General features: G+C 39.9%; 1 protein-coding gene across 4 annotated transcripts in view; it reads right to left on the bottom strand.

Moving 5' to 3' along the window:
- Positions 1 to 4,605: 4,605 nt before the first annotated feature.
- Positions 4,606 to 12,616, bottom strand: part of cpne5a (copine Va) — a gene marked incomplete at its 5' end in the record, with an annotated part of 91,920 nt that continues 83,909 nt past the window's right edge. For all 4 annotated transcript variants that reach the window (XM_080444602.1, XM_080444599.1, XM_080444601.1 and 1 more), the window contains 3 exons: positions 4,606 to 6,515; positions 7,001 to 7,074; positions 9,849 to 9,906. In XM_080444602.1, coding sequence (XP_080300728.1) covers positions 6,327 to 6,515; positions 7,001 to 7,074; positions 9,849 to 9,906 — 321 coding nt within the window. In that variant the 3' untranslated portion in view covers positions 4,606 to 6,326. The remainder of the gene's footprint in view (positions 6,516 to 7,000; positions 7,075 to 9,848; positions 9,907 to 12,616) is intronic.

Raw genomic sequence — 12,616 nt, 5'->3', positions numbered from 1 at the left:
GGAGTTTAACTAGTTTTTTTGTTCAGTTCTTCAATGACAAGGGAAAAGTATTACTATACTATATGTCATACAATTCTCTAGTAAAAACAAGATATGACCCAGTCATTTTATACCAGGTTGCTCTCTCTAGCGTCCCCGCACGGAACCAAATGGACCCGTGGTCCTGTACCCTTTTGCTCGCGGACTAACAAAAACGGCCAAAATGCCAGTAAATAGTAAATAGTTTATGAACGGAGCCTCAGTAAGGGCTTGTGTGCGTTGTCTTGTTTTTTCTGGGTCGCTGGCGGCGCTGTGTGTGTATGAGGAGTCAAGTCAATAGTTTGTTTGGTGGCCACGACCACACTGTTTTTTTCACGCAACAGCGCCACAGACCATAGAGATACATACAGTGGCCGAACACAGTATTGTGGGTCGTCTTTACGTCCCATATTCTGAGAGGACATTGAGCCCTCATTGGCTAAAGGACCAGCCAATGAGGAAAAAGTCACGCAATAGTCAAGTGTAGAGATGTAGACCAGGTTGCAACCTGGTAAAAAATAAAGTCATACAGTGTCATAATACTTTGTTCTTGTTAGCCTAAACTGTTCACAGCACAGCTGTTTTTTGTAATAAATAGAATGCAGTTCACAAGTATGGGGTCCACCCAGCCTATAATTAATTGATTTGATATTCTGCATGGCATGAGTGTACAGTGGTATTTTCTTAATTAAGCTAATCAAAGAGAAGCTCTGGTCATAATACCACACTGAAACTGCTGTAGATGAAAACGTATACAGCCAACAATTATTTGAATGTAATGATCCAGTAATGATCAGCAAATGTATTTGATTAAACAAAAACTTTTAATATAAAACTAAGGAATGACTAAGATATGACAATAATGGATATTAATTTGAATTACATTACTAGTAAGGCTAAATATAATAATCTCTCTTGTTTGCTGTCAATGAAAGAGTGAATGTGGGGTGCAGAGTAAATGTTCCAACAGATGGTGCAATAACTTGAATCTCAGTTCTGTCATAATGAACCCTGATCATCAGTGGATGTATTCAGTGAATTCAACCTGAGTTGAGAGGTGTTTGCTGTGGATTTTCATCTTTTGACCTACCACCTCTCCCTTCAACCTCAAATATTACCTCGCTTGAACACCCCAAATAAGCCACGCCAATTTCCACCTGAGAGGTTTTCCACCATGCGTTTTTATTTTCAACTTTGCTAGCCCACAATAAGCTACCTGGCCTGGCAGGACTTATGCTCCGAGGAGCACATTTGTCTAGTTCTATTTTTTTTAACCTTTTGTAAAAAAATGTTAAAATGTAAAAAGGTGCCCACAAGGTTTAAGTGCCCACTGGACCTGTATCCCTAATAAATATAGTAAAACAAGCAGTTAAACTCCTCAAACGGTCTTATCATTATGTGTATGTGGTGTGTAGGTGTGTGTGCATGTGTACTACTGACCTTATTAGTTCACTAATGAAGACTTGAGTCTTCTGCATTGGAAAAACAATGTTCTCACCACTGTGCGGGTGGTATGGTTTAATGTGATTAATTTGACCTGTGGAAAAATAGAGTCCGCACACTGGAATATGCTCCAAAGGAAAAGGGTTTATTACCACCGAAATATACATTTTCGGTGGTAATAAACCCTTTACCTTTGGAGCATATGTGTGCGGGCTCTATTGTTCCACTGTTCACGTCTGCCCTGCACCTGTTTTTTTATATTTATTTGGATGTGCGTGCTCTTCTATTTGTTGCTTGTATCATTAATTTGACCTGTGTAAACATAGTAATCATAAGGTGTTGAGATAAGCATCAAATAAATGCTTATCTCAACACCTTGCATAAATCTCTCAATTTTCATGATATGATGGAAGTTCATTGTGTACTGTATTAAACATTATCGATTATACATGACTGACAAATCCTTAAAACAAAAGCTCATATTTTTTTCATCATTAGCCTTGGAAAATTACAAACAATCCCATATGCATTGATACCATTAAGGCAGTTTCTTTCAGCAAAGTCTGACTGTGGACCTTTTATCCATATGAAACGTGAAATTGTATAAGTAGCGAATAATTCCATGTTATTAGGTGTTGATTTTCTCCCTAGCTGCCAGTCTGTGGTTATTGTTCTGGCAGATAGTGGGTGGGAAAGGGGAGGTGTTGGCTCTATCTCAGCCTGATAATTTACAGCTCCAGCTGCTGTCACCCTCTCCCCAGCTGGACAGCTTGATTCATCAGCAGTGCATCTCGTTACATGTGGAGAAAAAAAACAATAATTTCTGAGGGAAACACGTGCTGAGAGGGGACACAGCGCTTCTTTACGATTGGACGAAAGCTCCTCGATATATCTCCCAAAACTACAAATCAAAACTGTAATAGAAGTATGCAGAGAAAAATCGAATGACAATGCAATTGTTCATGCACTACTGGTTTGTAAAATCTAGTAAATGGGATTGGACAGGACACCTGCACTGATGTAACATTCTCCCAAGTGAAAACCATTTAAGCATTGACAGTCATTTTCCATCTTCTGTGTACATGATGTCATGTCTGCCAACACAATGACCAGACACACAATCTATTCCTACATTTTGCAAAAGTTGTCATTGTTTTATTAATCTTCAATTAAGGCAATCCATTACAAAGCATTTCACAAACCACAGTATGACGACAATATTATGTCCAACATCTGGTTTGGAAATTATTCAGCATGCAAGTCAGAGACCAAGAGAGGTATGTAAACAACCTGGGATAAAAGAAGGATAGTGGCAAGGAAAAACAATAATGTTTTAGTAGTAACAGAATGGAAAGAAGATTGAGATTCAACATGCTAGGAGTCTGCTGTCTCTAAATAGCATCCCTAAGCAACAATTGAAGCACATACTTCAGCAGATGCAGTGAAATGAAGGTAGACCAGTCAGTCAGACCTTCTGCCATATTTTGGCAAGTACATGCACTTCGTCTAAAAAGGCTAAGTTCCACTGAACATATTTTGGCACTGGATATTCTTCACATGAGGCGTATGTACACAATTGGAATTAACTCTTAAAAGGGTTAATGCAAAGTATATAGGTTTAATCTTAGCCATTTCCACCAAGAAGAAAATAAATAAATAATTGTATCGCTCAAAGGGGATTTTCCGTATGTTATGAAATGAGATTTTACGACATGGCTCTGCAGGAGGCTAGCCGTCTACAGTATAAGATGGTCAGTGTGAGTGTGAGTGTGAGTGTGTGTGTGTGTGTGTGTGTGTGTGTGTGTGTGTGTGTGTGTGTGTGTGTGTGTGTGTGTGTGTGTGTGTGTGTGTGTACCACTGGATTGATCATGTATGTTTTAGACTTTTGAAATATTTAACTTACATTTTATAACGGAAGTCAATGGGGCTCGGATCAGGCTGAAACCTTGCATAAATCGCTTGGCACAGTAACATTATTTCCGATCTGTTGTGTTTTGCTGCAGATCCAATAATAATTTTGAGTTACATTGAAATTATATGGCGTTACGGACTCGCTGTACCTGTAGTATAATTAGGCTCAACCCGCCCCCCAAGACCTTTAAAGCAATACAAGTCAATGACGAAAGTTTATGGTTGAGGTTCCCCCCCCCCTACAGACACATGTTATAAATTATTAATGCCTCACCATTGTTCACCTAGTGTCTCACCTATGTTCTGGAGTAAGGACCAACAGAAAAGACCTACAGTATGTTCTCTGACTACTCTGACTACTACAACAGAACCGCTCTTCATTAATGCTGGATCATTGCATTCATATTCGAACTCCTTAACCACAAAGCCAGGAAAAATATAAACTATATTAGAACAAGACACATGCTCAATTACATCAGTTACAAAATAAATTACGGAAATTTCATCAAGCAAATGAATGACTGAAAATTCCTTAAGCCAAAAATATTGTAAACAAGTCTTGACTTGCTGTTTAGTCTCGGCTATGCTGTTTACTTTCATTATTCATGTAAAGATAATTTGTGAAGTTATAAGTATAAAAAGAATCATAGTTAAGGGAGTAACAGCTGTTGTAGCTTTAGTAACCATAATCTTGAAACATCAGCATCAGTATGTATGTGTCAGTCATAACAATATGAGATCTGCTGAGCAGAATTCAACCTGGGTATTTGAATTTAGATATGTTTCCATGTCATAGGCACAATTGGATCAGTATATTGAGTGACTGAGAGATTCCACTGAATATAACATCTGGGATGTACACAGCCACTAGCAGTCAGCCACTTAACTGCAATAAAAAGAAGATACAGAGATTACAGACATTACAAAATAACTTAATAGTGGCCATGAATCAATGTTGTCAAATTGTGTCTGCCTCTATGAAAATGCAACTGACACAAATGTTTAGATTGTGCATTAGGTATCCAAATGTATAGTTGATGTTGTCCATTGGTATATAGCAAGGGTACGGAATAAATCAGGGGATACAAACAGTCAATCACATACAAAGTGTCAAAATAAAAAAGAAACTCTCTAGTCTAGAATATTGCTTTTGTGCAATTAGTTATATATTCCATTATATCTCTAAAAACTACCACGCAACTTCAAAAAGGATTCAAATAGTTTGTACTGTTGCAAGGTCTTTGATTGTTAAATTTTCAATCTGGGAAAATAAATACAATTTATTATGTGAAATAATTAGCTGACATTGAAGTTTGCAAAAAGGTATTATCATCTGTAGGGTACGTTGCTGACACCAAAGAACCCCAGAAAAAGTAACCAAATAATTTAACGCTAATCACAACAAACATGATGGAAAGAAACATCAATAGCATAATGCTGGGTGAGTGAGGTGAAAACATGACTTCAGCAGTATGATTTACCTCCATAATGTGCTTTGTATATTGAATATATATATATATATATATAATTTGGTATATTGTATCTTCAACTAGTGTAAATATGTGTAGATACTGCTGTTTATGTTAAATATAATTATAGTATTAATATACTAAATGTAGGCTCAAAATATTTTTCTATTCAACATTCATTTACTTTGTATGTCCTGTTTGCAGTAGTGGTGGAAGACACTGTTTTTCTGTCCTATTCATACATAATTCAACATATCCCTGTGGGAACGCATACCCCTTCGATTATGCAATACCCGTTGTACCCGCTGTCACTTGGAGGCCAGTCTATGACATCAGTCATAGACTTACAGATATTTTTGGAGAACCGCTTTTCTGACTAACTTCACATCAGGCACTGCACTCTGGCCATCTACGATACACATGCCAAGTCGATCGGTCAAACGATTCTTGAGATACGTGAAGGACAGTTTACATGCACAAACACGCTCTCACTATAAATGTGTGGAATCTCTGCATGTATCTGGCTGCATGTATCTGGCTGCATGCATGTATCTGGCTTCCAAGTACTATGATAATGTATAACTGCACCAAGCACCAAGGAAAACAGGTACAACGGATATTGGTTGCATAATTAAGTGGGCATGCGTTCCGTTCACACAAGTTCAGCATAACTATGTACTGTAATCCCTTCCATTATTTTTTAATTGTAGTAGTTGTTTGTCAGTTTGTCAACATTATGACCTTTGTGCTTCTTAGTTTGGACAGGAATTAGTGCATTGTTCTGTTTATATAAATATTACAACTATGTAGTGTTGGAAAAATCTGTAACACAGCAATAGCTCACAGCTGGTCCTATACACAATGAATACAGTGAGGAATTGCTGTTCAGTGACAACGATTCATAAACCCCTGGATAGGTTTCATCGCATGCTTTTATAATACAGTTATCAAAGTAGAAACCGTTTTTTTTTTCTTTTTTCACTGATCACAAACAATAGGATGGAAAACTACTGAGGGAAAATATTACTCGACTCCCTGAACTAATAAATAAATTATTTCCTCTATAAATAAATAAATACAATTGGCATACATGTGATTTCCTAGTTCAACACACACCGACTCCATAATCGGCATCATATCCACAAACACACACTGGCACATTTTACTATACTTACGCCTTCAAACAGTACGCTTTCTATCCATTGAATCACCACTTTGACAGGTTGGACAGCAAACAATGAAGACCTCCTTTCACATTAGGCTCCCATCTTTCCACACACACCCTCCCCCTCCTTCCAAGCCGTCTTGCTCCAAACCTAAATGGAGTCTCATTGGTTCGGTTGAGTGTGACTGGGTGAATATTTACGAAAAGGCTTTGAAGCATTTCCATGTCCTCTGAGAGGAGGGTGGGCAGGCGGGCGAAGGCAGAAGAATCCCCCAGGCTCCCAATCTTCCCTCTCCTCGCTTCCCTGTGTTCTGTGGGGCTCAGATGGGTGTGGTCTGGGTGTGGTCGTCAGGTGAGCAGGCTGGTGGAATGAGGGAGGGCTTAATGGCTCTGCTTTTCATGTAAGAGATGAGCTGGTCTGGGATTTCAGCCAGCACGTCCTTCGCCAGCCTGGCCATGCTTAGCACGTGGTTACCCGTACGGTCCATGTAGTCTCTGAATGGTACAAACTGGGACAACATGGGTGAAATTGATGAGGACATGATCTAATGTAAGAGGCACATGTGGTGCCCTTGACAAGATGAAAAACTATTGTAATTTGTTCATTCATTTCATACAGTAGTGTCACAATTAGTAAACATAGCACTGCAATAACAAATATATGTAGGCCTAAATCATGTCCTCATCAATTTAAATGAATGAACAAATTACAATAGTTTTTCATCTTGTCAAGGGCACCACATGTGCCTCTTACATTAGAAAACAATGGACGCTGGATAGGGATATGTCAGTGCCACCTGAGCCACCAAGGTTTTCGACATCATATTTCACCACTTGGGAAGGAAAGGTACACAATCGGTACACAATCGGTACACACACACACACACACACACACACACACACACACACACACACACACACACACACACACACACACACACACACACACACACACAACCAACACAAGACAGAAAATGCAGCAGAAGTTTGTCACCTGTACAATGTCTCTCTCTGCCAGCTTTCCTCGTGAGGAGATCCTGATGTCATCGCCGTCCAACTCCACCATAGCTACAAAGGCCATATTAATTAATATAATCATTAAATATGGCTTAGTGCAAGGGCTTCCCAAACTTTTACATGCCAAGGACCCCCAAAATTGCCATTTGGATGCAGCCCCAGACCCCCCCCCCCCCCCCATTCTGCATATAGACAATCTACAAGCTCACAATGCGTCATATCACAATGTGTTGTGCGCTTGTAGATCTGTTATTTTCACTATTTTTTAAAATGTTTGACAATGCTTGACAATGTTTGAAAATTAATGAAAGATATTGACAATAATAACATGCCTAAAATAGGGATGCCAGGTTGAAAGTAGTTAAACTAGTACAATAATCATATTAACTGAATTGGAATTTAAAAAAATTACCCATCCGTCATAGGCCTGTCCCCAACTAACGATTTGTTTAGTCGAATCTAATTGGCGACTAATTGCCAATAGTCGACTGGCAGTCGACTAATGTATAACACAGTTTGTTTTGTGTCTCCAGCAGAGTGTCTCCAGCAGAGTTTCTAGTGTCTCTATCTCTCTCTGGAAGAGGTTGCACATGAACTCTGCAGCCGCACTGAGGCGCTCCAACACAAACAATACCAATACAAAGACGAGGAATAAGAAGCATAAAGTGGAAGTTACAGTGGTTGCAGGTGTAGACTTGGCCAAAAAACAATAAAAAATATTTTTGGCCCTTTGGCCCTCCGACTAGATTCAAGAGACACACAGTCGACTCGGACCCCCCCGCGACTAACCAGTCGACTATTCGACTTAGTCGAGGTCAGGCCTAATCCGTCGTGAAAATTTGTCTTTCGCTGTACTATGATTGGCTGATAAGTATTCAGACCCTTTGCTCAGTACTGTGATTGGCTAGCGAGACGCATGATGAAATTCATAACCTATAAATAGCACCACGCACTTCAAAAAAAATACTTTTTTGAGCTTCCATCACTGTGAGCTTCCATCACTGTGATGACCACTGTTGTTTTTGTAGCCGCCCCTATAGTGGGGTTGGGACACCTCATTAGTATTAGTTTCCTGCACTGTGATTGGCCCACCTGGCCCACTTTCCTGTACTGTGATTGGCTGACTCTATTGGCTGACTCTATTCAGCACTGTGATTGGCTAGCGAGACACATGATGAACTAGAAAATGTGCTCCTCGGAGCACAAGTCTCCGCCAGCAGACTATAGCAATTATATTATCATAGCAATAACTAATGAGATACAGTAGAGTAAAAGATATATACTGTAGTTAAATAAAAAGGTGTATGTTAAAGAAATATTTATTTAAAAAAAATTTATTTAAAAATCATATTTTGTCTTCTAATGGTATCTATCATATGGGAGTCGTCATAATTGACTGGTTTGTTCAAATACTTGTCTGTCTTCTTCATCTTCATTGTCTTGAACAGTTTCAGCAGTTGATTGGTGTGTTTGATCAGCTTTGGCCTTCTGCGCCTTTGTTTGACCAATGTTAGGTGTTCTCAGAGGGACACACACACGCACGGATGGGTGATTTGGACTGGAAGATACTGTTCCAATCAAGACTGATTGATCCTGTCTTACCTCGCTTCAAAAACGTAAACGGTTTTTTGAAGTGACACACCTATTTATAGAATTGTATTTCGTCATGCATTCCTCTAGCCAATCAAAGGCATTGGTGTCAACATATTAATACGTATTAAGATTTCGGTCTTGTTGTGGGATCAATTCAACTCTAGTCCTCTTCTGTGTTACTGTTGTAGATGAGTATGCTTTCTTAGCTTTGGCCTTCTGCGCCTTTGCTTGACCAATGTCAGGTGTTCTCAAAGGGACACACACACACGCACGGACGGGTGATTTGGACTAGAAGATACTGTTCCAATCATGACTGATTGATCCTGTCTTACCTCGCTTCAAAAACGTAAACGGCTTTTTGAAGTGACACACCTTTTTATTATAGGATTGTATTTCGTCATGCGTCCCTCTAGCCAATCAGAGACATTGATGTCAACATATTGACACGTATTAAGAGTTCGGCTTTGTTGTGGGATCATTTCAACTCTAGTCCTCTTCTACGTTACAATTGTAGATGAGTATGCTTTCTTAGCTTTGGCCTTCTGCGCCTTTGCTTGACCAATGTTAGGTGTTCTCAGAGGGAAACACACACGCACAGACGGGTGACTTGGACTTACTGAAGGTACTGTTCCAATCAAGTCTGATTGATCCTGTTTTACCTCACTTCAAAAAGTAGTGGCTTTTTGAAGTGACACACCTATTTATAGAATTTTATTTCGTCACGCGTCCCTCTAGCCAATCAGTGGCATTGGTGTCAACAACTTGACACGTGTCACGTGGAGCTTGCCCAATGTTAGCTTGGCTAACAATGTTTGCTCACACAAAGCGAAAACATATTCTCCACCTTCGGCGGAGACAATAACCTATAAATAGGATTATGCACTTCCAAAAAATGATTTCTTTTTTGGAAGTGAGCTTCCATCACTATGATGACCACTGTGATGACCACACCGCCCACTTCACACTGGGTGTGATTTTTTATTAAATAACACCGCTCATTTCACACTGGGTGTGATTTTTATGATTGTATTAATTTTCATCACCTTATTAGCCACTGGCCCCCTGGTGGCCCCCACTTTGAAAACCTGTGACATTAGGCCCTTGCACACTGAGCCCGACATGATGATAAATATTTTTACGGCACAAGAGGTGACGTTTTACATTTTTTTCATGCCAAATATTCACACTGTGTGCAAGGGTCTTTAGTGTGAATGAAAGTGAAGCCATCTCACCATCAAACTCAGCTTGGCCAACTCCAACAATGATGATAGACATGGGGAGCCTGGCCGCCTGTCACGAAGGAAAGGAACAAGCAGTCATTGAATAGCTGGAGGTATGAACATAATGTCAGTACAGTATTGTCTGTTTTCCCAAAGCAATAGTACAAAAGACAAGGACAATAAGATACAGTCAAATTATCTTGTGTTTGCTTTTCACACCATTAAAAAGAAATAAAAAAATACAAGTTCCAGTTTGACAGCTAGCATAAACAGGTCATTACAGTGTACAGCAGTGACATCTGTCAATGTACAGCAGGGTTCTCTTGAGAATAGAGGAACTGCATTATTCAATTCAGAGGACCATTGTAGCTCCACAGTTAATGCCAAAGAATTGTGGAACATTACAAAGGTATAGGTTGGCACAATACAGAATGTCAAATTCGAAAACGTTACATGAGGTTAGACTGCTTCATCTGTACGAACAATTCGAAAGTAAAACACAAAATGTCCCAACATGAGTGGTGTGTCAAATATGCATAAAACATGGTTACTTCCACATACACCCATCACACGCTCCTGTATAACTTATTCATGTTTGCTCATGGCAAAAACGCAAGGGGTTTCACATATTTATCAATACTACATTATGGCAAACAGCAATGTGCATTAACAGATACAAATATCCCCAATATCTATGTGAAAAGAAATGATAAAAAATACACATTATGACTCACTCTCTGGTTCATTGTGTACTGATTAGATCTCCACTCCAGTTCATTGTGTACTGATTAGATCTCCATAACATACTGTATAGGCTGCATGTCTCATGGTGAGGATGCAAAAGCTCTGGCATGAATGAATAATCAGTATGTTTGTGGTGGAAAAACATGCGGAAGGGGCCAAAGTAGGCCAGCCTTCCTGGAAAACCTCCCAAGGGAATAAGACTGTCACAGATAAGAGTAAACAGACTTACTGCAGGAGGACCACCGTCTCCCCCTTCTCTCTCTCTCTCTCTCTCTCTCTCTCTCTCTCTCTCTCTCTCTCTCTCTCTCTCTCTCTCTCTCTCTCTCTCTCTTAGTCTTTAACTGGTCTCTCTTTGCCTCACTCACCACACATTACTTCTATCTCTACCCCTTTTCTTTCTGTTTCTCTTCCATACTTTCTCCTCTTATATCTACTTCTCTATCAACATATTTCTCTCTCCATTACCGCTGGAGGCTCATACATGCTATCAGTTTGACACATACAATAGCATGAACTAATACACAATACATCTCTCTGGAACATATGCCTCTACATCCTTGCCTATAAACCTTACCACATCACATTCATATAAAGTATGCAGGCCTACATTATTTAGTTTGCACCATTTGTTACATTGCCTGGGATTCTCTCACCACTCAACTCTTATTCCACCCACTTCACAGGTCAAGAATCCTCTGGCATAAATTCCTCTCATAATCACCTTTGTTCATCAGAGCCTGTTAAATTTCCATAAATTTCATATTTCAGTTTCATTTCAAGTCAGTCTCACTGTCCAGGCAAGAGGGAGAATGTATCACCCCAGAGACGGTCTAAGAGCAGAGCCTATGTGGCTGCAATTCCTCTGTTTTGGACATCTGAGCCAGGGAGACAGAACTCCTACTTTATGATTTACAATCCTGTCTGGAGACTGTGGGAAAGAAAGGTAGAATAACATCAAAGCAAAGAGTTTGAGCCATTATTTACCCCCAAAGGCTGTCATGTTAAACAACTAGATATTTTTGGCAGTGAAGGCTAAGGTGTGCAGGACTAAGGCCAACAGGAAAGAACAGTTTTGGCTGACAGCAGTTCTCGCAATACTCCCAACAGAGGTTTCCTTTGATGCTACTGTATCTACAAAAAACACATTTAACACAGCAGCAAAAAAACAACAACAAGAAAACAAGAAAGAAAGCTAAAGCACAGAACATAACAACTCCATATCTTTGTTTTCATCAGCATAAGCAAAAATGGCTGCATGCCAACTGAAACAGGTCATTCAGTCCTTGGCTCTACGGTGCCAACAGGAGAGAGCAGCAGGGTCCAGGTCAGAGGTCACAGGCCAGTGATGGCAGTCGGACACAGCAGCAGGTTTGGCCCAGGCAGCTTAGAGCAGCAGACAAGATCTTAAAAGGAAGGTGTGGCTGTTCTAATGGTTTGACTAACAGTCGCAAATTCCCTTTAAACCCAGTCTGCTGTGGGTTCATCCAACGATTATTCCCTTTAAACCCAGTCTGCTGTGGGTTCATCCAACGATTATTCCCTTTAAACCCAGCCTGCTGTGGGTTCATCCAACGATTATTCCCTTTCAACCCAGTCTGCTGTGGGTTCATCCAATGGTTATTCCCTTTAAACCCAGTCTGCTGTGGGTTCATCCAGAGGTTCGCCTGGCTGTTTGATGGCAGTCTTATATCAGTGACTCTCAAACTGTGGGCCGGGGCCCACTGGTGGGTCGTGAGGATATTGTAAGTGCGACCCAAAATCATTGGCAAAACACTAAGATTTGAATGTAACATTAAATAAAATAAATAAATAATAATTTGAAAAATGTCACATGTTTTCTTCAAAACCTTTAAAAATGAGTTTTCATTGTCCTACCAATGAATATGAATGGATGGTCGGCTATCTGAACACTCTGTCCACTCTGCTTGATTACCTGGTGACCACAGCAGAGGTACAAACTGCAGACTGGAGCTGTGCAAGTTCATCCAAATGTATCAAATCATATAGGCACAAAAATCGCAGGAGCTACAGTATAT

Source organism: Gymnoscopelus braueri (genome assembly GCF_963280865.1).
Source record: "Gymnoscopelus braueri genome assembly, chromosome: 12".
Classification (NCBI taxonomy): Eukaryota; Metazoa; Chordata; class Actinopteri; order Myctophiformes; family Myctophidae; genus Gymnoscopelus; species Gymnoscopelus braueri.
Note: the sequence above shows the minus strand (reverse complement) of the source record. Positions and strands in the feature narration are given on the sequence as shown.